At 37.5% G+C, this 27,314-nt stretch overlaps 1 protein-coding gene across 18 annotated transcripts in view; it reads left to right on the top strand.

Moving 5' to 3' along the window:
• Window positions 1–27,314, top strand: part of LOC127007533 (rho GTPase-activating protein 190-like) — a 134,923-nt gene that overhangs the window by 64,232 nt on the left and 43,377 nt on the right. For 12 of the 18 annotated variants that reach the window (XM_050878688.1, XM_050878687.1, XM_050878699.1 and 9 more), the window contains 5 exons: window positions 304–506; window positions 11,423–11,827; window positions 17,334–17,495; window positions 23,697–23,741; window positions 26,362–26,507. In XM_050878688.1, coding sequence (XP_050734645.1) covers window positions 304–506; window positions 11,423–11,827; window positions 17,334–17,495; window positions 23,697–23,741; window positions 26,362–26,507 — 961 coding nt within the window. The remainder of the gene's footprint in view (window positions 1–303; window positions 507–11,422; window positions 11,828–17,333; window positions 17,496–23,696; window positions 23,742–26,361; window positions 26,508–27,314) is intronic. The other 6 variants (XM_050878691.1, XM_050878695.1, XM_050878700.1 and 3 more) reach the window with 6 other exon arrangements.

Genomic DNA, 27,314 nt, shown 5'->3' on the forward strand with positions numbered 1-27,314 from the left:
ATAATGAATTTTTTTTTTTTCTTGGTTTTTCTACTTTAGCCTAAATCATGTCAAATGCAGCTTCCACAACGTTTCAGTAAAACTCATTCAGGATTTACTATCTTCAGTGCTTGGGGTGGCTTTGAGACTGTAATTAGTTGCTCTGCAGTTGTTTCATGGTTGGGATGAGATAGTTTCTCCTACATTTTTTTCATATTTTTTGCTTGAATCAGTAGCTACAGTCTACATTAGGCTGAAGCTATCAATTACAGTTTAAACACAAAAATTAGTGTTTGAATGGGTCATTTTCCTCTTTCCCCTCAGAAGTAGTTCAGAAATATATGAGACTGTGCCTACGGATGGTTCTCTTGGGGATGATCTGGACGAGCCTCTCTCCCCGGTGTTCCCTGATGACCAGCCCCTCACACCCTCAGATGATTCAGACATTTATTCCCACATTGACAATGATGAAGAGGAGCATCTTGTTAAACCTTCACAGTTCAAGAAGCAACACCGGTTTCAGCAAGGTAAGAATACCATTTTATTATTTCATTTAACTTATCAGATATATCTAACACCTTATTAACAGTTTAACTTGAATGCAGAAATAAAAGTTCTTCATTAGCATGCTTTTTTGATGCTGCAAATTTATGGCTTATTATCTTTGGCATTTGAAATGACTAATGATTTTGATCCATATTATGTTTATCTTAGATTTACAGCTTTGTTAAGCATATAAAAAAAAAAAAAAAAAAAAAATGGGGCATTTAACAGTGAAAAAGTGTGTTGATGCCTATTCTCTCAAAGTTTGTATTTAGTGAGAGCCTGATTGTTGCTTCAGTTTCTACAGTTCAGTCTAAATTAGTGTCAGATGTCCTCAGCTAACTATCCTCAGGGTACAGTCAGGTGTGTTTGAGTATTTTCTTGTAGACTCTGAAAAACTAATACTGCTGTTCACTGCATCCTAGAACATAGAGAGTGAGAAATTATTTGAGGATTGTCTGGTATGTAAAATGTGTTGGGATTTTTTTTTTTTTTTTATTTTTTATTTATTTTTTTTTTTATATACCTTCGTGTTCACCTCTAGCGCTGGTAGGCTTTCTTCAGGGGCCTGGTGGTTAGCCCAAGCCTGTCATGGTGCAGGCAATTTTTATAGTGATGCCATTTATTCTTGGCTCATGCTGCCCCCCGGAACTCATTTTTGATTCACTTGGACAGTTTCTTCTAGAGTCCGTGTTGATGGGTTGTCTTCAGGACAGCATGTGGGTAGTCTTAGGCCACTCGGGGGTGACTGAAAAATCTAGCACTCGGTGAATGCAGGGCCCGCACGCTAACCACTCAGCCACCGCCTACTCATTATTCTTATTTACAAAATATACTTAGATATACTGTTCTTTGCAGCGTATAACGTGCACCTTTTTCACTTAAAAAATGGCAGAAAGTTACCCCTGCATGGTATATGCCGAAGGTACATTTTTTTTTTACGGTCTGCCTTTTTCCGTTGTATTTTGAAGTTTGCGTGGAGTATTATGGGTCAGCATGACTCCTAGGTTGCCCCACAACTTTTTCATGCCATTCTCAGTGTTTCCATGACTGTAACAATGGCAGTAGACTTTTTCGCATCCTCTGCATCTGATTCCGCACCCGAGTGTCCACAACCAGTGACTACGACTCCTCATAAGCCTCCTCTTGCTCTCAAAAGAGCTCTCAGTGTGAGTGTAATTGGGAGAGAGCTGAAACTGACTTCTTCAAACTTTGAAAGTGATGTCAGTGGTGAAGACTTTGACATCAACAATATTGAACTCCAACCCCTCGTCTTATCAGGGAGGCTGAGGCCTGCTATTGTGCAACCTCAGTTTGGTGGCCATCCTGTAGATCAGTCTCATTACAATGATGGTGGAAGTGATACTCAAGCCCCTGAGGATGCATCCCACCACCCTTCATGGTTATAAAGTTATGAAAAACATGAGGGTAGTGAATGGGGTTTGTTACGGGGTCAAGTGCGTGGAGGGGGAGGGCGGCTGCCAACCACAACGCTAACCACAACCTGTGCAGCGCTGCAGACACAGGCTTGCTCTGACCTAAAAGTTACTGCACTTCATCACGTCACCACTGAAACACCACATGACGTAGAGACTTAAGGTTTGAGGCAGACTGAGAGGAAGGATGGATTAAGTGAATGCTCATAAATTTAAAGCTACTGCCTTAGGTGGAGCCATGAAATTGATAATGGAAAATGACCAATTTTCTGGAGAACTTCAGAACATTGCCGTACGGGGAGAACCGATTTCATGGTACATCCCCGCCCTTCAGGGGTTAACATAAATTTCGGGAAATTGTACATCATCGGTCTTTCTTAACCATACATATTTCTGAGCATTTTAAGCACTGAATAGTTTTTTCCAAAATTGTTGTCTTAAAGTTTAGGGTGCGCAGTATACGCTGGAGCACATTATACGCCACAAAATATGGTAAACGTTACTTTATCCTTTTTAGGTGTACACATGAGTTATATGTTCAAATTGCTCAGTTTACTCAGCTAAATATCTTGGAATTGGAAGTTAGTATTGTATTGTGTTTGTCGTCAGTTCAAACAATATAGAATACCTTTGATTCACACAATAATTTGTTTTTAAGATTTTTATGTGCCAGCTACTTTGTTGATAAGTAGAATTTATTCATATATTGGGGTACATTAACAGTCCTAATACTGTACATATATATTATACCACTAGTGCAGCACTGTAAAGCAATGGTCTTCAAGCTGATCTTGATGTGATCCAGACTGGGTTTGACACTCTTATAAGTCTCTTGGTAGCACTGCAGACAGTGTGTTGCACCTCGTCCAGTATTTATTCTTAATTTGCTGTGTGATTGCAACCCAGTAAGTTGAGTCCAGTGACTCCTACTTCAAAGAATCAATGTTAAGTGTGGCAACTTGGGGTTTGTTGGCCTTTCCTTTAAGTGTAAGGGATCTATGTCCCAACTTTACTTTGGGCCTTTGCTTTGTCTTATGGAGAAAGATTAGATAGGTCCCATGGGCACTGCTATCTATTTTTTTCACATTATTTTGACTTGTTAAAAATACTAAACTGAAATGCAAAAAAACATATCCCCTACAGTGCTCTGTTCACCACAGACCTTGTATTGATGTACAGTTGCTTGTACGGCAGAGAACTGCTGATTACTAATCTGTCAAGGAATACGTGAATGTAGGAGCACTTTAGAAGATCTCTATATCTCTACACTAGTGGGGTGACTAGATGCCTTGCAGGAATCTCTTGGTTCTGTCTGGCATACGTCAGACACTTATGATAAATGAAGACGGACAGTGTATTTTGGAATATTGTATATATGGGTTCATGGAATCATAGTTATCAATTGAAAAAGGGGCAGAATGCATCAGGCACATACCTAACAAACTTTCTTGACACCACATCTTAAAACCTTCACTACGATGACACACAACATGGCTCACGCGTACAGCCATCCAGTGACGCACCTCACTCTGTGCTTGAGACTCAGAGGAATATGAATCTCTGACTGGGTTACAGGGAGAGCAGTGTGTCTTTGGAATGCCTCACACTCTCAGATCTTGGCTCCACCCCCTTTGGTTGTCATTCAGTTATAAAATAGAAAAGACTTGTGCTGCCACCCATATGGCAACACTCCCCCAGGCTGGCTGGCCCAACATGCCACTGTCACCCACTCACTATTATCTTTGGTGTTGAGAGGAGTTACTTGTCTCCCAGTCATTATGGATGACCTTTCTGATGACAGTATTGGGGATGAATATATGGTAGACATGAAGGATAGTGATGATGATTATGACTGAGTGATGATGAGCTGAGGCTCCTGAGGTAGAGATGAGGGAGGTTGAGGAAGGTTAGGAGTTTATTGGAGATATGTTTTCTGACAAGTGTCCTGATCCACTGCCACAGTTTGTGTTGCAGTTTTGTGGACTGAATCCTTCACTTGGGGACTCCTGTCTTATGTTTTTCACTGATGCATTCAAGCTATTCTTTGATGATGTGTTGGTTGAAAATTTATGTGCCTCATGCAAACCCTCAGGGGTGATGGATTTTATATCCAGATGAGGACTTACTCTTTATGTGGTTTGATTATTCATGCATTTGTATTTTTTTACTCTGACAAACTTAATGTTATCATGAGAGTGAGTAATATAGCAAAATGACAAGGACAATAAACAAAGGAGACAAAATTATGGGAAAAAGACGCAAAAATTAATTGTTGCCAACCGTGCGAGCGAAAAGAGAGGCAGCAAACTGCACCCTGTTCTGAGCCACTGAGCGTGATGTGCACGTCCCATAGCAAAGTGGTTAAGATCATACTTTATGAGACTTTATTGTGGTATGTATTGCTATCAGTGCTTATCTACTCTTATATTCAAACCTTCATCTCCTACTTCATTTAGTTTTGATATTATCATCATAACATGCAAAGCAGACTAATAACAATTTTACAAAAATTGGTAATTTGGAGTGAGAATACAAGAAGAAATTTTCAAATATGATTGAGTCTGTATGTTCATTAAATCCTACTACTGCTGTTGGTCATGCAATAGCAGTTAGTGGCAAAGAAATTTGAACCTCATCATTGAAAATGAAAGGGAGCCAATATTTTTTGTCATAATATCAATAATCAAAATCAACAATCAAAATGGATGAAATTACAAGGTGCTAAATGGTTTATTTACACACCAATTAGTTTATATACAAACCACTTAATTGATGGAATGGCTAGAATTGGCTGCCAGTGCCATGCTATGTTTGGTCTGAGTCGTGTTTGCTCCACCTTGAATGAGGAAACGACAGTTAAGCGTAAAGTGGCACTGCATGTGTCACTAGGGTAGATAGAAACCACGCAATGTGAAAGTGATTGGTCTGTGTTTGTGCCATATACATCCATATTGATGATGAGTGTTTGTTTAGCATCCTCCATAAGAAATGATGATATTTCATAATGTCTGGTAGATGCCTGTGTTTAAGGAGGGTGGTTGTATGTGATAATGCATTCATCACCAGAACCAAGGAATTTAAGGATTGGGGAGATAAGGCAATGTGTTTTCCTGAAATTATGGAATGTAGGAGAGTAGTACAAATTGGAGAGTAGTACAAATTTGGAATGTGTCTGTCAGTGGGTTGTGCAAAGGATAACTGGTGGCAATTGATAAGGATTCGTGCTACACTATTATATTTGTCCATAGTTGTGTTTATGTATATCATTTCATGAAATAGAAAGTTTGGCAGTCATAACCCATCAGAAGTAGCTTTTCCATGTACAGTAAACCCCACTTAAGTCGGACCCGAATAAGCCGGATATTGGATAAGTCGAACACTTTCAGGATCTTTTTATTTATTTATTTATTTAAAAAAATAAATAAATAATGTTTTATCCTGAGTGCACCGGTAGGCATTTTTTGCCCTTTGATTGAGTAATTTTAAGCCGCTCAGCTTATATACTGGCTAAAATACTCCTGAAAGCTCTTACATCGTCTGAGTCATTTGAGAAGTTGTCCAAGCCATTGGAGACGTGAAACAGGCTCGTGTGCTGCGGCACTGCTGGCGCCAAGATCAGTGTTTACACAGCTGACTTAGCAAGCGCGTGGCAGTGTCTCCCTCAGCTTTTGCTCGCTCTGTAGCCCTTATTGTTGCCTTTGTAATTCTACCATGGCTTCTAAGGGCAAGGCTGTGTCTTCCACACCACATGTTTATGTGTGTGTGTGTGTGTGAGTGTGTACGCTGTGTGTGTATGTGTGTGCGCGTGCCATGTATGTAGTACCTATTTACGTAATGCATTACATAGATAATTTCAATTGTCAGTGGTAACAGGCGTGCAAAATGTGGGGAAAAAAAATCCCTCGGGTAACTCGGATTTTCGAATAACTCGGATTGGCCCTCCCCCAATTTGACCGACTTATGTGGGGTATACTGTATAACTGATAATGCAAGGGGAAATTTTAGGTTCAAATGAAATAGGAAGCTAGATATGGAGGAGTATATCAAAGGCTAGAAAGCATCACATATTTCCAAGTTATTTTTCACATTTTTCTATGCAAAGTTTCTCTGTTCAGGATTGTTATTTACACGATTCATAAACTGTAATAACTTTTGTTTTTACTCTTGGTGTTTTAAGTGTGAGACAAAGCAAGGTCTAGCATCTAGCTTATTGATTTGTGCAAAATCTGTGTTTGATGTTTTGTCATTTCCAGAGTTGCAAAAAATTACTATTCTTCATTATTTATTATCAATACAATCTTAAGCGCCAACTTGTGTAGCAACATTTCTTAAAAATTGGATATCCTTCTGTCTCGATGCTCTCAGGAAGGGATGCTATTTTTCAATGTTTTATCAGGAAAGTTTGAAGATCTCCCTCCTCTCCAAACCTGTGGTGGCAATGGTATATTATTTTTTTTTCCAATTCACTAGTTGCACCATTAACACCTGTTTCCATTCTCCTCCCTTAGCATGGTTTTGGTAATGCAATTTGTAGCTTGCTTTTAACTTTGTTCAGAGACATAGATGTTTTGGCTTGTGCACTTCACCAACAAAATATGGTGTAGGGTGTCAGACAGTATTCACTTGGTTGATGTGAGTGGCTATAAGAACTGGATGTTTATGTGTCTGTACCTCTCATTGAGTGTATTTATGTTCTTTTACATTTTGGTATGATACCTCTGGTGTATATGACTCAATATCTGTAGATCAGTGTTTTTACAGTTGCATTTCTTGTATGTTTCTTTTATTGCTTTATGTCCAGTAATGCTCTACATCTAAAGTATCATTTGAAACTGCACTATATTGTTTAAAATGACATAAGAGGTTACTTTAGAATTTACTTAAAACATTAGTGAAGGAATGGTTATGTGCATGTGTGTGTGTGTGTGTGTGTGTGTGTGTGTGTGCGTGCGTTTGTGCGTGTGGGCATACACGACCGCACATGAATGTATGATATAGCTTATTTCATTGGATGGTATTTGCTTGTTTTATGTTCTGTGGCATCCCCCTTAACTGGTATTTGCTGAAGGTTGACAGTAATGACAAGAGAGATCTGTATTGAACAATATCTCAATGGATTTTTTTAGCAAGACATTTAGAAATAGCATTAGTGTGGAGATATTGAGTATTTTGATTTGCTAGAATATGGACCTCCATTTCAGTTATGTGCTTGTTCAATTTTAGAGTGGTTTTCTTTCAACTGTTTGTGCAAGTTTATTTTGGTGTGAACTTTGAGGATACCAATCTGAATTTTTTTCAAATCAAATGTGTCATCATCATTAATGACCCTCATGTCTTGCAGAAGCATGATGGAAGTCCATGACCATTTTGCTATGTGTTCTGGCTAAAACTTGTCTAGTAGGGCCCAGTCCTCAACATTAACCTTGCATATTAGAGGAGCCACATCACTTTTTCTGTTTGCATCTCACAACATGCAGTGAAACATGGGGACATTTTCAATCCTAATGCCCCAGGGAAAAATATCATTGATGATTGAATTAATTTTGCATAATTCCAATTAAGGAAAATTGTTCTGTGATATGGGGATAGCCATGCTCAAAGCTGCTTGATTACTTTTTTTCTGCACTGTTATTTGCCCTTTCCCATTGTTATGAATGTACAGGGGTTCCCTTTATTTGTCACTCCTTATTCTGTCATCATCTCGGCAAACTACTTTTGTATCAGGCGTACCATGGCAGTGATTTGTCAGTCATCTGCTAGCTGTGGAAACTTGAGATGCATACTTTATTTGCTTTTTATGATTGTCTTATTAGACATTCTATTGGGACTTCATGGCTGGTAAACAACCATCAAAGCTAAGCATCAACCCACTATTTCATCTAAATAGCATTAGGTTAAGGTTAGGCTCATTTAGAGTATAAATGGTCCAAGGGTCTATGCTGCTTTGTTTGTTATTGTTCTGAATACCTACAACAACACAGTGCAATATCCCCAATAAATTTGCTCCAGTGCTTTCATGTCGTTTCCAGTGAATTAGAATTATGTCAGTGAGAAACAGCATCATACTTTACCCTGAGATTAATAACTTCTTTTAAAATATATCACTCGGGTCTTCTAAACCCTATTATATGGTACTCTTTTGGGCTACAAGGTTAATTTTTCATCATTTTTTCATTGTGTATTGTATGGTTTTATTAGACAGGCAAAGGGCACCCTTGTATAGTTTTTGTTCAGTTTGTTGCATGCTGAAAGTGTTCGACTTGTATTATCTCACTGACCTAAACAAAGAGCCATTATTCCACGTTGCATTCAGATATTTTTTGAGTTACTATTGTAAATATTTACTGTGAATAGGGTCTTTGGACAATACAGGCCTCTATGATGAGAGAGGGCAAGTTCAAGGGATTAACCCGGTAGCAACGACGGGCCAAATTTGTGGCTTTACTGTGTAGCAGTGACGGGCCAGATTTGTGCCATGATTTAAACCCCCCAAAAATACATGATACATAAACTGATCACAAATCCTTTGATATATATTATGAAATGGTTTGTGTAAGGGGTGATTTTTTATCATTTTTCTCACTTAGGGACCATTAAGAAACATGATCCCCGCTGCTACCGGGTTAAAAAAGTGCACTCATATCAGGGCTTTTATCTTTTGATCCCTAATATGCAGTGCTGCTTGGTGTAAGAGGACTGGTGGCTTGTGTAGGTGTGAATAACAGAATTTATTGCAGTATAAACAAATTAAGCCTATGAGCTCTATTGATACAAGTATGTAGCATCTTGTATTCCATGATACAGGTCAGTAAAAAAATGGTGTAAGTAGTCTATTTACATCATATATATACAATTATAGTGACGGGGAAAAACAAAACAGTTACTCATAAATGACTTAAAATGACAATCTTGTATAGTGAGAAATTAAGTGACTGCCAAAACATACACGTGTCTTGTGCAGTCCAAACTTTGCCAACTTGGCTTTCCTCTATTTTCTTAGCTAGGTTAACCCTTTCACACACCACGATGCGATTCACGTCAAAACAGAATCGTCTACATGAGCTTTTGACTCGAATCGCGTCAAAAACTTTTAAAAATTTGCCAAAAATAAAGTATCTTTCAGAATCGCGTCAAATTTTTTTGCGTCAAAGATCCAAGCTAGACCTATAAAATAAACTAATTGTCAACTCTCATGCGTTGGATGTGAAGTGATAATTGCCCGTGGTTTAGTTGCCTCTCAGCAGGCAGCCTGTGAGCGCGACTGTCATCCCTTTAAATTGTTTTTTCTCAGAGTCGGTAAATTTTGCCATTTATTTGCATTTCTTGATATTTTTCTTTCTTTCATAAGGCAGAATAATCTCTTCCAAAACCAACGATATATAATAATGCCAGGGAAAAAGAATACTCTTGGGTGAAATCAATAACATGATAAAAAATTTCACCACATGGTCAGGCCATTCTGCAAGGCCCCCTAGGGAGCCCCAAACGGATGTTGCAGTGGAAAGAGAAACTTATTAAATTTTTGGTGCATGAAAGGGTTAAGTACATTCTTCTTCTAGCTATAGGCCAGACAGGATTTCATGGCAGGTTGTTCAGCGGATGGTTGAATAAAGGCAGCAAAGATAAGCGTTCCGAAGCACAGCATGAAGCCTGGTGCTTTTAGTAACATTTAAAAGACTGGCTCCTGGAGCATGATTCAATATTGTGCATGTGGGTGGTGAAGGCTTGTAAAGTTTCCATCTGACGTGAGGGAGGGCGCTCTCACTGGAGGGCGCTTGCTCACTTGTGGATCATGTCATGTTGGCGATTTGTGCGGGTGCGTAATAGTGACCTTATTTGGAAATTTTTTGTACATATAATATTCATTCCCACAATCACAGATTTCATATTTGGGAAATTAGTTCTCAGTGAGGATCGACAAAAGTCTATATATGACATTACGTTGTGCTCTCCAGCTGACCAAATTCTAATGGTTCCATAACTGTGAACTGAATATTGCTTTGTGCAGTAACATATTCCTAGCAGTGAAAAAGTAGTAGTTATACCACAACATTTTTGCAGGCTCAGAGAATCTTCATTTAATCATGTAATCCTTTATGATTTTAAAAATTCTGAAACATTGCCATTTGACATTGAAAATGTGAAGCACAGCCAGCTGCCAAGTACTGTATGGAGGTACACTTCACTTCTGCATGTTTTTTATCAGCATTCCAGCATATATTGAACTTAACTTAAAATCTGCCTTATTACATGTTTATATTTACTACTTAGATAAAGAATACATTAAATTGTGTACAAAAAAAGATTTCTCATAAAAGTTGACCATTTATGAACAAAAACGCATGCACTTAACACACAAGGCAGGCATTGACTACCTAGCAAACCACATCCGAGTCTTGAATTCTTTTTTAATGTGTCTGATTGAGGGACATAGGAAACAAAAGTCAGATACTTGGTGCGGTCAGGAACTGGATGGCTCGATGATAGGAACTTTACTACATTTCATTTACCTGCTTTTTGAATGTCATTTTGCATGTTTGGGGATATTGAACTAGAACAAGATGTGAATTTTGTTGATTTACTATACTGATCCAACTCACTTCAATTTGCCATATGTTTTCCCCTGGTTTATGAATGGTTTTGTGATTGATTTGCTTCGTACAGAGTCTAGGATTTTGTTTCATGATTTATTCCTAGAACCACTTGTTAACTAGGGTATGGTCAGACCCCGCTTCTGGAGTTGTATGCTAGCCTTTTGTATGATCTGCTTTAGTGATATTGCTAGATATTTTAGACACTTTAAGGCACCTGTTATGGTCAGCTACACACTTGGCATTAGCTATTTTATATTATGATTGAGAAAGCCTGAATGGTGGCAACTTTGTTATGAGGCAAGGGCTGTGGATAGTTTTGGTGCTGATCTTATGTGTTTGGGGTTTGCTCCTATCTCATCCCAATGAAGGCCAGCTTCTGCTGATTGATAGGCCTTGTTCCATCCCCATCTTGTTACGTTGCTTGTCTAAGGTCCCTGTCACATTAACGTTTCTGGGGCGTTTTTCTTGAAAACGACAAACTTAAATGTGAGTCACTTGTTCAAGTGTAACAAAAGTATTTTCAGTATTATTGTTTATGTTATAAAATGTTTCATGAATATTTGAAACAAACCGGTTGATCCTTTGTTCTCTAAAAATATCATTGACCATCTTGTTCATGCATTCATCTGTCGTAAAGGAGCATCATGATGATGGAAAACCATGATGTTTTATTTATTTATATATTTATTTGTTATAAATATTATTTTAAATATAGAAGCATGGGTAAGGGCTGAACTGCAGCCTGTAACTTGATATATTAATTTGATTTTCCAGATGGTTACTATTGTCATTCAACAGTGGGACTCAGTAAGCTTTAAGGTGTAGCGTGTAGCATACAAATGCAAATGCTAGGTTTCTTCTTCATTACAGAATTATTCCGTCAATCATATCCAAGCACAGAATCTCTGCCCACGACTGTGTCTTCCCGCTCCAAGGTTTCCACCCAGCCCTCAGACCTGGAGCCAACATACCCTCCTCTTCCTCCATATCCTCCTCCACCCCCTTCTACTTCACCTCCACCCTATAGTTTTGTTTCACGGGACCAGTCTTTTGATAGTGGAAATGGGGGAACCCACCCAAGGGATGGGGCATCTTCCCCATCCCTGCGTGACAGACCTCCTCCCCCATACTCTTTTGCCCCACGCACCCTGCCCCATGATATGAACAAGCCTCAACCTGCCCCCAGACACCAGTTCTTTAAGGCAGAGAGCTTGACGCTTGAACACGGGGCCTCTGACAGAGACTACCACCTGATGCCAGACCGAGCTGACAGGGGTGAATATCCTCTCTTAGTTTATTACACTATGGTGCACATTATTTATTATTTGGCTTGTCACTGTAAATCATTTACCTTAGCTTGATACTGTCTGTTACACCAATACCTCCACCATCCAAACTGAGCTTCATTGAAGTGTAGATAATAACAGGAACCGAAACTGCTGTAGTTGTGTTCATCACAATTGTATACATGGCCCAGGAAAAAAACTGGATGCACATACAAAATCTGGTGAATAACTGCTAACATTAATGTGATGTTTTAAATAAATATTACATCACAGCCTGAATGCATGCCAGATTGGAAGTGGGACACATGGTAGATACTTATGAAATCTGATTTTTATGAAAAAAATATTGTTAAGGTTTCTCTCTGGTTAATTCTGCGGCTGTTAATTGAGGGATCTCAATAATCATCTAAGCTGCAAATATATTGATCTGAATACAGATCTGTTAGCTTTTAGTGAAACAAAATAACTGATTTTTGATTTGAAATAACATTGTGCTGAAGTTAAAGCAAAAAAACTAATAAAAATAAATAAAAATAATAATAATCAATAAAAAAATAAAATAAATAAATAGAAAAAAAGATAGAAAAAAAATAAGTGAAATTTGCTTTCATGTCCAGCTTGCAGTAAAATAATAAGTGAATGCTTCATTTCTGGTACCCTTTTAATGATTGTCCATTTTCATAATATTTCTCACGGTGTCCGTAATAATATTATTTGAGGACCACTAAAGTTTCTTTTTGGGTATTTATCCTGTGATGGTCACCCACAATTTGATAGTGAATTGTATATGAGGATGATTCCCACACATCAACCACTGTTTCCTCCCTACTACACTCACACACAACACTGTGGTGCCCGCCTTCCCCATATATACTGCCCATGCCCCATCATACCTATTTGTCCCTTTATCTTGCTGCAGCTGAGTCGTCAGAAAACAGTAATTTTACTAAACCTCTCTGAATAAGATTTGTTTTATCTTGAAGGGAATAATTTAGGAGTCTCCATGTGAGAGGCAAGGTCGATCTCTAGCCCTGCAGCTGCCCGGATGAGTGAGGTTCATGTGTGTGCACAGTATTCATATGGTATACTTTTCTTTGAAGTAAATCGTTTGTTTCTAGTAGTTGCACTAAGCACTAATATTGTGATTGCTATTTTTGCATGTTTATTATCTGTTTGCATGTTTTGATGGTTGCATCTCTTGTGCAGAATGAAAAGAGATGTTTATGTGTAATGTTGAATACTTCCCTGCCCCTAACCATACCATATACCATATTTGAGCTTGTGATTGAAAGAAGTGCCGCTCCATATCCTTTATGATTGGTTTGTGGAATTCAGTTTTACTTTACTTTGAAGTAGGTTAATACTATTTGCGTTTAAACTAAGGTCATGACTGCTGAATAAATTGTATCCGGTCATTTATTAGTAGTCCTCAGCAATAAGATTTAGAAATTTAAAGGTAACATTTATTTTATTTTGGAATTTGTGGTAAATAACAGTTCTAAATATGATAAAATAATGTTAACCATTTCAGAGCATAAATAGATTATGGACATAAAAATGAGACAAAGTTCCAGTAGTGTTTACATCCACTGTAATCAAGATTTCTTTTCAAAGCTTGAGTGTGCATCTGTAGCTTTGACTGAGAAAATATTAGGATAGTTTGTCGTTAGTTTGGTATGAAGATAAATTACATGTGCATAGTTTATTATCTGAATAAGATACATGTAACACCAACTACTTGGTACAGTATTACAAAAGAAAAGACATGTACTCTTCATATGTGTATATATATTTGCCTTTTTTTCCTTATTAAGACTACAGTACCCTATCGAGTTTTGTGCTATCCGAGTTTCGCGATCCTCGAGTTTTGCGCTTAGTCTTAAATTCTCATCATCCCGACTTTAAGGCAATACTGCCCAAGTTTCACGCTGCTTTGACATGTACAAGTCACGTCTTCCTTCCATTGGTGTCATGCATGCTGCCTTAAAAGGCGGTGTCACACTGGCTGTTTTCATCCAACCAGTGCATGCACGCTGGGGGAATACACAGCAGGAAAAACATTAATTTGCCTGGTTTTGTTCTAATTTGTCCACTTATGAACTTTGTGAGTGGTGAGGGAAATGTAGAAACAGTAAGCAAGTTGAACCTCTCTGAGAGCTATTTTGCAGCTACAGCAGCAGTGCACGTGCAACAGGCATTGAAAAGTCAATCATTATATAAGTGATTTAATGATTTGTGACAGAAACAGTTTGCAGATTATTTCATAACACACCAAAAACTACCAGAAAGTATAGTTTCATCCAGCAGTGTCCCACGGGTGATGTTCTGGAAATTTACCCAGTTCTCTGACGAGGTTTGGGTAAACACTCCTGTCCTCCCGTCTTTGAAGCCATAATTGTGCCCACAACCTCTTCTTCCTTCCATTTAACTGCAGCAACAAGTCCATAACTTGGGTAACAGCTGCACAAGCAGTGACAGCCCTTACTTTAGCAGACGATGCCACGTGGATACAGGGTGACTGCTTTGCTTACGGGCAACTGACCTTGGCCGTGTGTGACACACACCCGGAAAAGTTGGAGTTGCCAGTTGCCCCTCCTGCCAACACGGTTGGAGGAAAAAGGCCCAGTGTGACACCAGCTTACGGACAACCGACAATTTGCTACCTGTTTGGCATATCGGCAATCGTGGTTGCCCATAGCCCCAATGGTTGGAGGAAAACAGCCAGTGTGACACCACCTTAAGGCAGCGAGGCTGTTGATTGGGTGAGTGCCATCGATGACGTCATCGGATTCACAGATAGTCACAAGCAAGTCTTCAGAACTGCCAGCCAGTTGTAAGGCAGCCACCTTTAATTGAGGCTTTAAAATAACCTGTTCTCACTTCCCATTTTCTTCCTTTTATGAAGGTATGTATTTTGAGATAACATGGGAGTAAAGTTGAAAAAAAAAAAAGTCAACTTCTCCACGTGTCGGAACCAATAAGCGCTTTTTCAATGTTTTGAGTACCTCAAGTTTCGCGATCCTCAAGTTTAGCGCTATACCTTCAGAACGAAGCAAGTGTGAGACTCGGGAGGGTACTGTTCATAGTATTACAAAGCAAGAAAGACATTTATTCTGCATATGTGCATATATATTTAACAACACTTATTATAAAACTACTCCATATATACTAACATGTCTTGGTCTGTTGATCTCCACTTTGCGTCTGCTGTCTGAATTTCGTCCTTACTTAATTTTTTTTTTTACCAGTATATATTTAATATTAAAAGTAAAAGAAATCATCGTAAATGAAAATAACAAGTGTTACAAATTTAAAATGAACACTGTCATCGGGTGCGACACCATCAAGGGTACAGCAGGCAAGAGACTGAATCCTTCCCGGTCACTGATTGGCCAAAAGGAAGAGCATCGGAATCAGCTTTCCAATGATTGAGTCCGTCATGGCACATCATTGGCTGAGGACAAAAGCAGTGCAGTTTGTGTGTGTGTGTGTGTGTGTGTGTGTGTGTGTGTGTTTTGTTTGTAAATCCAACATTACTTTTGTTAATACATAAGACTACATATTATCGTAAAGAAAGTGGTTAGACCTGGAGAGGCAGTTGCTGAGTTGTCAGCACCTGAATGTGATGGTCTTGAAGACCTGGGTTTAGGACTCAACGTAACCAGCCAATAATTTTCAAACCTCACTGAGTGGTGGAAGAACACCCACATGCTTCCCAGATCTTTAGTTATTTTGAAACTTAAGCAACCTTGATTAGGCGCACTAGAGCCCAAACAGATCATATCACGGCAGCCATGTCAGATAATATTCACTCCAATGGTGTTAGGCTGGGGCCATATACCTGGCTGCTCAAGAGAGTCTGTGTTGCTTGTCATCACTACTGACTCCCTTCTCATTCTTTTGAGACATTTTGGGGTGATTAAGATCAGTTGTATGTTATATAACACCTATGGACGACGTCTGTTCACTTATATGTCCATGAGCAACTGGTTGCTCTGGTACCATTAGTTTCAATGTTAAAGCTGGACAGTAGCGGAATCTAGAGCACTAGTACTGATGAGAAGACAGAGAGGTGACCATAGGGACATGTCAACACACCACCATCCTGAGTGCACGTGGCCTATAGTGCCGGTAAACTTTCGTGATGGGGTTTGGTGGTTGGCCCGAACCCTTTAGTGGCATGATTTGTGTTTGCTATACCTCAGAACTCCACTTGATCTTATAGAGAGAGTTTGGCTGAAGTCTGATTTGATACATGGTCATCATGATGGCATATGGATTGTATTCAGCTACTTGGTGATAACTGAAAATTGTCATCTAGTAGCGGCTGGCGGAACTTGCATGGGGTATATTCATCCTTACCAGATATCACCACCGACTACGTCGTTATGCCTAAGAAGCTTGAACTATTCTCTCGATTATCATAAATTATTTGTTTCTCTTGGACTTCAAACAAATATGCTTCAATACAATAAGTGAAACAATTGTTAATATAAATGTAGTTGTAGAATGATACGCCCCACAGCTGGGAAGACACACACACGTTGCAGGCCAATCAGCGGGACCATTCCCAGATGCCCTGCAAGATGATTTGCTGTGGTGGTGTAGACACAATGGTTGTTACATTCTCCCTGAGAAGACAGTCTGGTGAAATGGTAGTGAATACAGTACTCCTGCTTCAGCCTGAGTCTCTCAACCACCTTTTCCATGAAGCTGGTATAATGGATTGTCCCAAAATTTCTTTGAAAGACGTCATAGTTTGGAAGAAGAAACAGAGAGAGAGAGAGAGAGAAAAATCATATATTGCCCAAATAATTTTCCATGTGTACTAATAAAATACACAAACTTGAGTGTTAGTGACTAATGTGAAACTCTTGCCTTCACTTGTTTCAAGAAAATTTAATTTATTTCAATGTGCAGGTGCCCCAAGTTTTGCATGTAAATGACCCAGTGTTAAAATCTTTTCTTCCGGAATTCATGTCTGGAATTACCTGCATTTATGTATGGAAGATGTTCATTTATTGTGATGATTATGAAATAGTTATTGGTATGGAAGTTCTGTAGTCAGTCTACCTGGCTTGAAATTCTTGAAAAAGAATTTTTTTTTTAATATTGAATATTTAGAGTCCTAGACAACTTCAGCAAAGCTATGTGAAGATTATCAGATGCAGTGAAAATTATCAGCAATTGGAAATACACAGGGCAAGCTGTAGCAAAGTTGTAGCAAATCATCAGTACTTATTAGTTCCACGTCATTGAGTTGTCTTTACTGAAATTTTTACTACATGTTCTGTGTGTAAGGTTTTATATATAGGGCTTATGTATTATTTATAGGGATATTGGCTCGCCTGACAACTATAATAATTTGGGAAAAAAGCATTGAAAATAGCTCAGTTGTATACAAAAAGGCTCTTGAGTGGTGGGAAGTCGCTGCTGTGCTGTGGGTGGGTGGGCGTGGTAGTAATGTGGGTGGTGTGTGGTTGGTGGTCCCGCAGGTGGTCTACAGGTGTACCCCCCTCCCACGACCCCCCCTGAGCCGGCTCCCCCAGATCGTGAGTGCGTGGAGGGTCCTCCCCGTCGCCTAGTGAAGGCCACCACTCTCCCCACTCCCACTCTGCTTACAACAACATCTCGCACCTCCCTCGATGAGTTAACATGTAACGTACTCTGTCGTGCGTCCGCCAGACATTATTTATTTAGTTTTGTCCTGGATTGTGCTCTCAGCCACTTGGCACCCAAGACTGAAAATCTGGCCCTTGTGTCCTGCTAAAAGTGACTTTACATTTGTTATCATTTGTATAAGTCTACTAAAACATATTTTAAATCCAAACTCTTCTTGTTCTTCAAAATTACTTAAATAAATAGCTTGTAGTATTTCCTCCAAAAGTATCTTTAAAGCTCTAGACAGCATAAATCAAACATCAAACCTCTCAAGTTTATGAATTTGCCACTAATGACTGCCTACATTTTTTTTCATTTTTGGGTGCCTGCTGGTGCTGTGGGCTATTACAATCTCTTTAGTATATATTTTTTGTGTGGATGTAATTTTGAATGGTTTTGTTTGTTTTATTTTTTATAGTATTGCTGGTGTTTGTCAAATTACTTTTTTACCAACTTTTTTCCTATTCTGGTTATGTGCATAGCATAGCATACATAGTATTCAGTTAGTAACAAAACTGCTAGCAGCTCAGATAAAGGGAGCCTCACTGGAAAAAAAAAAAAAGGTTCAAAGGTTCTGTTTCACTCATGCAAACATGCATGCTGTACTAGAAAATATGCTGCATTAAAAGATATGAAATGTTTTTTTGGGCAACTACCTTTCTGAAATATAAAATTCAATGCCACCTTGCTTGGCAGCACAGATGGATTAAGCTTGCATAGTCAGGCTGTTAAAAGTTGCTAGCAGGGTTCCCATAACGATCCCAACCCTTCATGCTAAAGGCATTCTCTACCCTGCATAGGTATCCTAAGTAGATTTAGTTAATAATGTAAAGTTTGATAATGAAAACACTTGGGGTGATACATCAAATAATACTTCAGTTATTTATTGATTAGTGCCACTCACTAAATTAGCTGAATAAATTTGTAAGAAAGTATGGAAAAGGCTTCATATCGGCATTTTTCATCCTTTATCATATGTCATAAGAACATATATTAGAGTACTGTTCTTAATTATCATGAGGATAAGGCTACAGGTTTCTGAATATCAATGTGAAAAATAATTCCTAATCATGAAGATTATACAGATCAAAATTTTGCTGAACACAAACTGATCTGTATTTGTTTCAAGTGTAATTAATCATGTGAACATTGTCATATTTCATTGGTATCTTTTAACATTGTTGGGAGTGATATATGCGGGTGACACAGAAGAGTATGTAAACATAAATACCTTTTCGGCATTAATATATATATATATATATATATATATATATATATATATATATATATATATATATATATATATATATATATATATATATATATATATATTGTATAAGGTATACTGTCAAATTAACAGTTTCCAGTATGACAGATTCCAGATTTGATAGACTGTACAAATAATACAGTTGGTTGCTTCTATCATTTTTCTCTCTATTTATCAATCTGTATCCATCTATCTATATATCTGCAAGTATGGCATCTTTCAAATTTTTTTTTAATCTAAAGTTTAGTTTAATTAATATCTAAATGAAGATATGTTCTGAAATCTAAAGCTGGATAAGTATTGCAATAGAAAATCACTCACTACTACTCCTGCTTCATGCTCATTTAGTTGCAAAAAAATGTTGTTTAAGAACAACCGTGAATATGAAATTAAAAATAATACATAATATTCATTAATACACCTATTAAATTTAGTATTCCTGTTCATGATACAAGTATCACTTTTTTTAAGTATATATTATTCTGAGCTAAATTAACTTGATATTCATTGATTTTCAAATTTGTGTTTAATAAACTCAGTTGTCCATTGATTAACTCCATTTGCATTAGCTGGTTGCATGTATGGAATAATATTGCTTTTTTTCAATCATTTCAAGAACTACAAAAAATATCAATATGCCAAGTAAGATTCAAGTTATGTTGTGGAGCACTCAGTATGGATTAAATGGAATAGTTATGTAAAGATGAACCTTTGTTCAAGTGTATTTTACATTTTTCTTTGAAAAAGTGCTTTTGGATTTCATTCAGTTAAAACTGAGGAGCCTCAGAATATCTATAAAAAAAGATAATTGTTTATTCATTGGGAAAAAAATCACCAGTAGTGTGCTAGGTCTTTGAGGGGTATTGGTATATATTGGCATAATCTAAATTATAATGACCAAATATGTATTATTTTATCTAAGATCTTATATATATATATATATATATATATATATATATATATATATATATATATATATATATATATATATATATATACATATGTGTGTGTGTGTGTGTGTGTGTACAGTAAAACCTCACCATTTGCGCACATATGGGCAGTCTGAAGGTGTGCAAATGGCAAACTTAACCCTCTTGTGCACGATGACGCGCTTCGCGTCATCAAGGGTAAAAGGTCCTGGCGCACAATGACGCGTACCAGAGATATTCGAGTGTTTTGTGAATTATTCGAGTGCAGTGGTGTGTTATACGTAAAAATTATATAGTTATTTTGTATGATTTCGGAGTAAAAGTGCGATATAATTTGAATTTGTGACCTGACTGTGCGTGTGCATTATTGTGGTGTGCAGAGGGCGCGCGGGTGGTAGACAGCTGTAGCTTGCCAGCTGGTTTCAAGGTCGGTAGTGGTGATGAAGGTGGTGTTGAAGGTGATGGTGGTGGTGAGGAAAAAGGTGGTGGTGGTGATGATGAAGATGAAATGGTGATGGAAGAAGTAGTGGTGATGAATGTGGGGTAGTGATGAAAGTTGTGGTGATGAAAGGAGTGGTGGTGATGATAGTGGTAGTGGTGATGAAAGTGGTGGTGGTGGTCTCAATATGCAGTGTAATTTTGTCATTTCTCGGCCACTTCTCGGCTTTCCCATAGCCGAAGCCGACGGGTTAATCGCCACCACCGTCTTCATCATCACTACCACTGTTATCACCACCACCATCACCTTCATCACCGCCACCACCTTTATCACCACCACCACCACCACCACCTTTGTCACCACCACCACCACCACCTTTGTCACCACCAACACTTCTTTCATCACCACCACAACCTTGATCACCACCACCATCACCTTCATCACCACCACCACATTCATAGCCCCCACCACCTTTATCACCACCACCATTTTCATCTCCACTACCACCACCTTTATCACCACCATCATCTTCGTCACCACCACCACCTTCATCACCACCACCACCTTCATCACCACCACCAATTTCATCACCACCATGGACATGTTTACCAGTACTACGTAGAAATTTAAATTTACGCGGGAGATGGCACCAGGGGGAGCCAACCCTCAGTCAGTGGTGGGGGGCGAGGCGCGCAAATGGCAAGATCACCTACGCAAATGGTGGGACGATGTCTGTAAATTAAGGCCGCACACGAGGCGAGGGCGCAGATGGTGAGTGCGCAAATGGTGAGGTTTTACTGTATATATATATATATATATATATATATATATATATATATATATATATATATATATATATATATATATAGATATATATATATATATATATACACACACACACACACACACACACACACACACAGGTGCATTTTAAAAATTCATTGCAATTCCTACACGAAAGGAGTTCTTTTTCTCAATAAGTAATATTAAAACAGTAAGAATGTGACATATCAGAATCTAAGTAAATAATATTTATTTTGAGTAATGTATGTCTAAGATGCATGAATTAAGCTGTGTTGGACTACAGTTGTAAAGCTACCTTGATTAATTTGTTTATGTTGCTGTTTTTTTCTCAGATATGATTAACTTGAAAGAATGTTGCAACCACTAATCTTGGTCATGTCTTGAAAATACCTACCTTACTGTTATTTGATCTGTGATAGGAATGCAAAATGTTCAACTTTTTAATTTTACTTACATCACAAGAATTTGAAACTAGTTGAATGATCCATAACATCAGAGAACTAAACGTTTATAGTAATAACAAAACTGTGTAGTGAGATGGCACACCAAGAAAAGTATTACTTGCATATATGAGTTATTGTGAACTGAAAGTGCATCAGGTTTGATATATATATATATATATATATATATATATATATATATATATATATATATATATATATATATATATATATATATATATATATATATATTTTTTTTTAAACAGTAGAAAATAGAAGGTGGTGATGACGTTTTGCATGAATTTTCTTCATTGTAATATATTCATGAAGTTAAGATTTTCACCATTACTCAAGATGTTTTGAATAATGAGGACAAGGCAATTATAATTGCCTTGTGCATATTATTGTCAAGAGTCAATTCTCCTTTTGCAACTATTATTGTATGGTGGCTATTAATTTTGGTATTATATTTCTCATATTTTCAGCATATGCATTTATACTAATGTTAAGAAACTTTCTCTTATTAAAAGTTGATGAAATTATAGACATTCCCGACACATCCTATATCATCAGTCAAGATAACGCACACACTGTTGTAACACATGCCTGATTTTCTGCCATATATATGTTCCTTTACTGTTCATTCCTTTTTTTAGCCATCACTGTTGACCCTTGTGTTTTTTTGAGAGCTCTCAGTAAATCAAAGCGTTTCTCAAGGAACATAATATCCATTCTCCAATTGACTGTTTACTCCCCACCCTCTGATAAATAACATAACATTCCTCCCTGTCATATAATTTGCCCCATTTCAACCTTAGATATATGATTGAGTGCTACTTGGTCTAAAGTATCTATTTTCATTCTTTTAATACTAGGACATTAAAGTAGCCTATGATCTTTATTCACTCACCGTAGTATTTAGTTACCATGGATTCAGTCCAAGTTCTCTTACTCGCTAGTGGCAGTCAACAGAAACCAGTTTCAATCAATCAGTCAAAAGGGACATACGCTGGGAAGGCACGTTGCCTTGTCCACCATACGATGGCAATGCCAGGGGCTCCCTCCAAGCGACCAATCCCAATCCCAGTGCTACTCCCAAAAGTGAATAAAACAGTACATCTGCAACATTCACCTTTAGAGAATAAATAAATGTTGAAATCAGTGTTGTAATACGCCTGAAAACTTACACTGATTATTAAAATTCCAATAGGTGCACCTAACATCACCATAGCCGATCCAAGATTCAGTACATTTCCTAACTTATAGGCGGTAATGTTATAATTGTATTTCGTAAAGAATCCTTATAACTGAAAACTAACTAAAATTGTGAGTATTCTTTTTCTTGAACAGAACATTGAATAAACAACAAAACAATAATATGAAAATACGTTCATATTTTATTTGACAACTGTGGGCCAAGGCAGCAGCATATGCCATTTTTCGGGTATCAGCTACCTTAAATAAGCATATTTTTACTGCGCAAAGCAGGTGATGTCACTTATTGTGACTTCGTGAGCTTTCATATTTATCTATTTGTGTATATTTCATGGAGGCATAACTTATGTTACTACTTTCAATTTTACTAGTGACACAAATTTATGACTGTTTATCACAATAGAATTTCACTCAATTAAGTGAATCAGATACCATAGAAATATTACCAGTGTGTGTATGAATGAATAGAAAGATAAGCACATACTTTGATTTAACTTCAGGTTGTCTCATGGATCATTTATGAATAAAAACAAAATATCTTAGAACACTACACTAAAACAGTCCCTCCGCCAAGTTTGTACTCCACATTTGGTGATGTTAGGTGCATCTATTGACATGGCAGGACCTCCTTTGTCAGCTGATACTAAATTATGCCTGTCTTCATAAAGAGTATCTGATGTGAATGAGCAGCTTTAGGAAAATTGACTCTTGACTGTGTATTATCTTACAGTTTAATCATATTGTTCCCAGTGTGCACAAATGTTTTTTGCATCAGTTCATTAAAACCATGCAGCATATATATATATATATATATATATATATATATATATATATATATATATATATATATATATATATATATATATATAAATATATATATATATATATATATATATATATATATATATATATATATATATATATATATATATATATATATATATTTATTTAAATATATTTATATTCTACACAAAGTTTTGTGAGTTACATAGGCACCACATTGTCCTGTCACCTGTGAAGTAGCTAAGTGCACATTTTTATGCAGTCCTCTAATAAAACTATGATTTATTCTGCCTCCTTGAACTAAACTCTTTGTTTGCTAGCTGACCTGAGCGGCTCTCGTGACTCCCTCACCACGCGTGACTCAGGTGATTTGTTTCCCAAGTCTTCAGTGTTTTTATATAGTTTGCTTCTCCTTTTTGTTTATTATCCATATCAGTTACTTCCCTAATTTTCCATTGTGCATATACCAAGGGAAGGCAGAAATACTGGAATGATTTGTGATTCAATGGCATTTTTTTAAAAATAAGCTTGTTACATTTCATAAAGCTTTTGCTCATTATTTTTTTTGCATGAATCATTATAAATGTAATATTTTATTGTATGAATGTATCTGCTTACAATTTTGTTATAAAAATAATTCATTTATCCTTATTGCTTGAAATGTTTTTATCTAGATTTATATTGTACAATATTTGTGTTTTGAGTCATCATTGAGCAGCCTGTCGTAGTGCACTTGTCTTAGCGCACATGCATAATTTTTATTCTCACTTTTTTTGATGTTTGTGTACTCCATTCTATGATTTTGGACTTTTGTATCTACATCAATTACCACTGTTTTTTACATTTTTAAAATGCATATATGGCTAGATAGTGTCATACACACATACACAAGGTAGCTCAATTGCCTAGAGCACTGCGCTGCAAGGCTTCACGGACAAATGGGCGGCAGTTCGAGCAACGCTCAGGCCGGATTCTATCCGTTGACTAGGAGTGGTTATTGTCCCCCCTTGAGCAAGGGGGATGGGGTGTGTGGTGTGTGAGGTCCTGGCAGTACCCAGAGATCGACGATAATGAGCATGCACTTGCTCATGTCGGGAGGGTACCTGCTGACGAAAGCGAGTCCAACTTGCGATCAGGCCGTGGTGAATTACACACACGCACACACACATTCACACACACACATAAGGTCTTCGAGTGGATGAAGGATTACTTAACAGGAAGAGAAATGAGAGCGGTGATTAGAGAAATCAAATTGGAGGAGAGTAGAGAGTGGAGTTCCTCAAGGCTCATAATCATGTTCATAATATATATAAATGATATGCCGATGGGTATAAAAAGTTATATAAGCCTTTTTGTGGACGATGCAAAGGTAATAAGAAAAGTGAAGACGGAAAAAGACTGTGAAGAACTGTAAAAAGACCTGGATAGAGTGTATAGATACAGTCAGTTATGGGAGATGGAATTTAATGCAAACAAATGCCATGTTATGGAAATTGGGAAAAGTAAGAAAAGACCAAGGAAAACATACAGGATGGGAGAAGAAAACTTAAAGGTGGTACATGAAAAAAAGGATTTGGGAGTAACGCTGCAAGACACACTATCCACAGAAAAGCATATAAACAAGTTATTTGGAGAAACCTACAGGATGATGCAAAATATAAGGGTATCATTCCATCATATGGATAAGGAAATGATGTAGAAAATAATATCACTGATAAAACCAAAACTTGAATATGCCGCAGTTCTGTGGTCACCTCACAAAAAGAAGGATATCAAAAAGTTGGAAAGGATACAGAGAATTGCAACTAAAATGGTCCCAGAACTCTTGAATATGATATGATATGATATGAATATGAATATGAAGACAGATTGAGGGAGATGGACTTGACGACTCTGGAACAAAGAAGGGAGAGAGGAGATCTGATCATGCTGTATAAGTTGGTAAATAAGTTTGATGAGGTGGATAGAGATGATCTCTTCTCTACTGCGAGAACACAGGGGCTGAGAGGACATGGAAAGAAACTAAATAAAGGAACCTGTTTGAGTGACTTAAAAAAGTATAGTTTTCCACATGGAAGCATTAACACATGGAACAGCTTGCGGAAAGGGGTGGTGGAGGCGAACAGAGTCCATCAAATGAAGGAAAGGGTGGATGAATGTAGATATGGAGACAGGACTGTTAGAGCTTAGCTCGAGCCCTGTAGACTACAATTAGGTAAATACACCCACACACACACACACCACGAGCCTAGTACGGCTCTTTTCCTGTATGTATTTCACAGTTAGGTAAATACACAGTCACACACACACACAGTCGCAATCTCTCTCTCTCTCTCTCTCTCTCTCTCTCTCTCTCTCTCTCTCTCTCTCTCTCTCTCTCTCTCTCTCTCTCTCTCTCTCTCTCTCTCTCTCTCTCTCTCTCTCTCTCTCTCTCTCTCTCTCTCTCTCTCTCTCTCTCTCTCTCTCTCTCTCTCTCTCTCAAAGCCATTGATGAAAGGCTTAATACATTTGTATTTTATTGTTTTTTATCTTTATTTCATTTTTCAATGACCCATTTGTCTTCTGCAAGATTGCAGAAACAAGTAATTTGTAAATTTGTACCATTTTATATAAATATAGAAAAGATTTTATTTTATTAGCAATATTGATTTACCTCTTATTACTCATTCTGTTTTTAGTAATAGTTCAACAACTTAATGAGGTTCTTCTCAGTGTTTGTCGTCAGGTTACTGAGCATGCTTGCTATTGCACTGCATGATGTAACCTTTACTAACTTGCTGTTGAACACTAATAGTTTTGGGCAACTAGATGCTCAAGGACTTTGGTGTCTCTCAGATATGTACCAGTAGTTTGATTAATTTCAAGCTGATTTGTGGTTCTGAGTACATAATCTGTGTACATTGTCCAATGTCCATGTTCATATGTATAAATTTTGATGGATTGCAGTTATTGTCTTATTATTAATATTTGCTCTTTTGATACCAGGTTGGCAGGATGACAGCATGTGCTCCCGCCGCGTGGATGATTATTGGGGTGATACCTTCACTCCTCAAGCCTTCACAACAGGACGCCGAGCAAAGTTTCCGCCACCACCCACCAAGCCAAGGCCCAAGGCTAGCCAGACCCTGAAGGTGAGCCTTGGAGATGCTGTATGTGGATGTTTCTGGTTATGAAACATTGATTCAGTCACTTTACTGGAATGCATATTGAATCTTAATGATATTTCTTGTGTATGTAATTTAACTTGTATTCTGGCATGAAGTTGGCCCCCAATCACTAACCATAATTACACTCATAAATGAATCATTGATATTTTGGTCATAATTTGTGTGTTGTAGGCTGATCATTGAGGCAGTATGACATCTTAAGCTCTGAACATGAAAAGGTGGAAATCTTTCATATGTGTGCCAAGCATGTACTCTGATCAAAAGTATTTATCATGCAAACTAATGACTTTTGCAAGTGAGTACAGGCTTCATTTGAAAATTTTGTTATATTACTGCCTTTCTGATTTTGTGTGCCAGAGCCTCAGGCAGTATGTGAGATGTGCAGGTTGCTTTTGTAGTGGCTATGTAATTTTATGTATGTAAAATTTATAAGGCTTTATTTCCAGGTATTCTGCTTGCTTTTACTCTTTCTTTCCATATAAATATAAAAAAAAGCTTATCTACCTACATGAACACATTATTAAAGCTTTGCTTTGACACAACATTGATTAACAAAAATGTATGATATTTCTTTTTTCATGACAGTACTCTGCTATTATACAATTTACATTTCCCAAAAAAATTGCATGGCCATTTATTGCCTTGTAGGCAAACAAATGAATGAGTATATGCACTTCACTGTCTTTATATAATGGTCAAATATCCTTTCATTTATTTTCTTATTTCACTGGTTGTGTATGAGAATTGCATCTGTAATGGACCAAATTAGGC

This window comes from Eriocheir sinensis, chromosome 35 (genome assembly GCF_024679095.1).
Source record: "Eriocheir sinensis breed Jianghai 21 chromosome 35, ASM2467909v1, whole genome shotgun sequence".
NCBI classification, from domain to species: Eukaryota; Metazoa; Arthropoda; class Malacostraca; order Decapoda; family Varunidae; genus Eriocheir; species Eriocheir sinensis.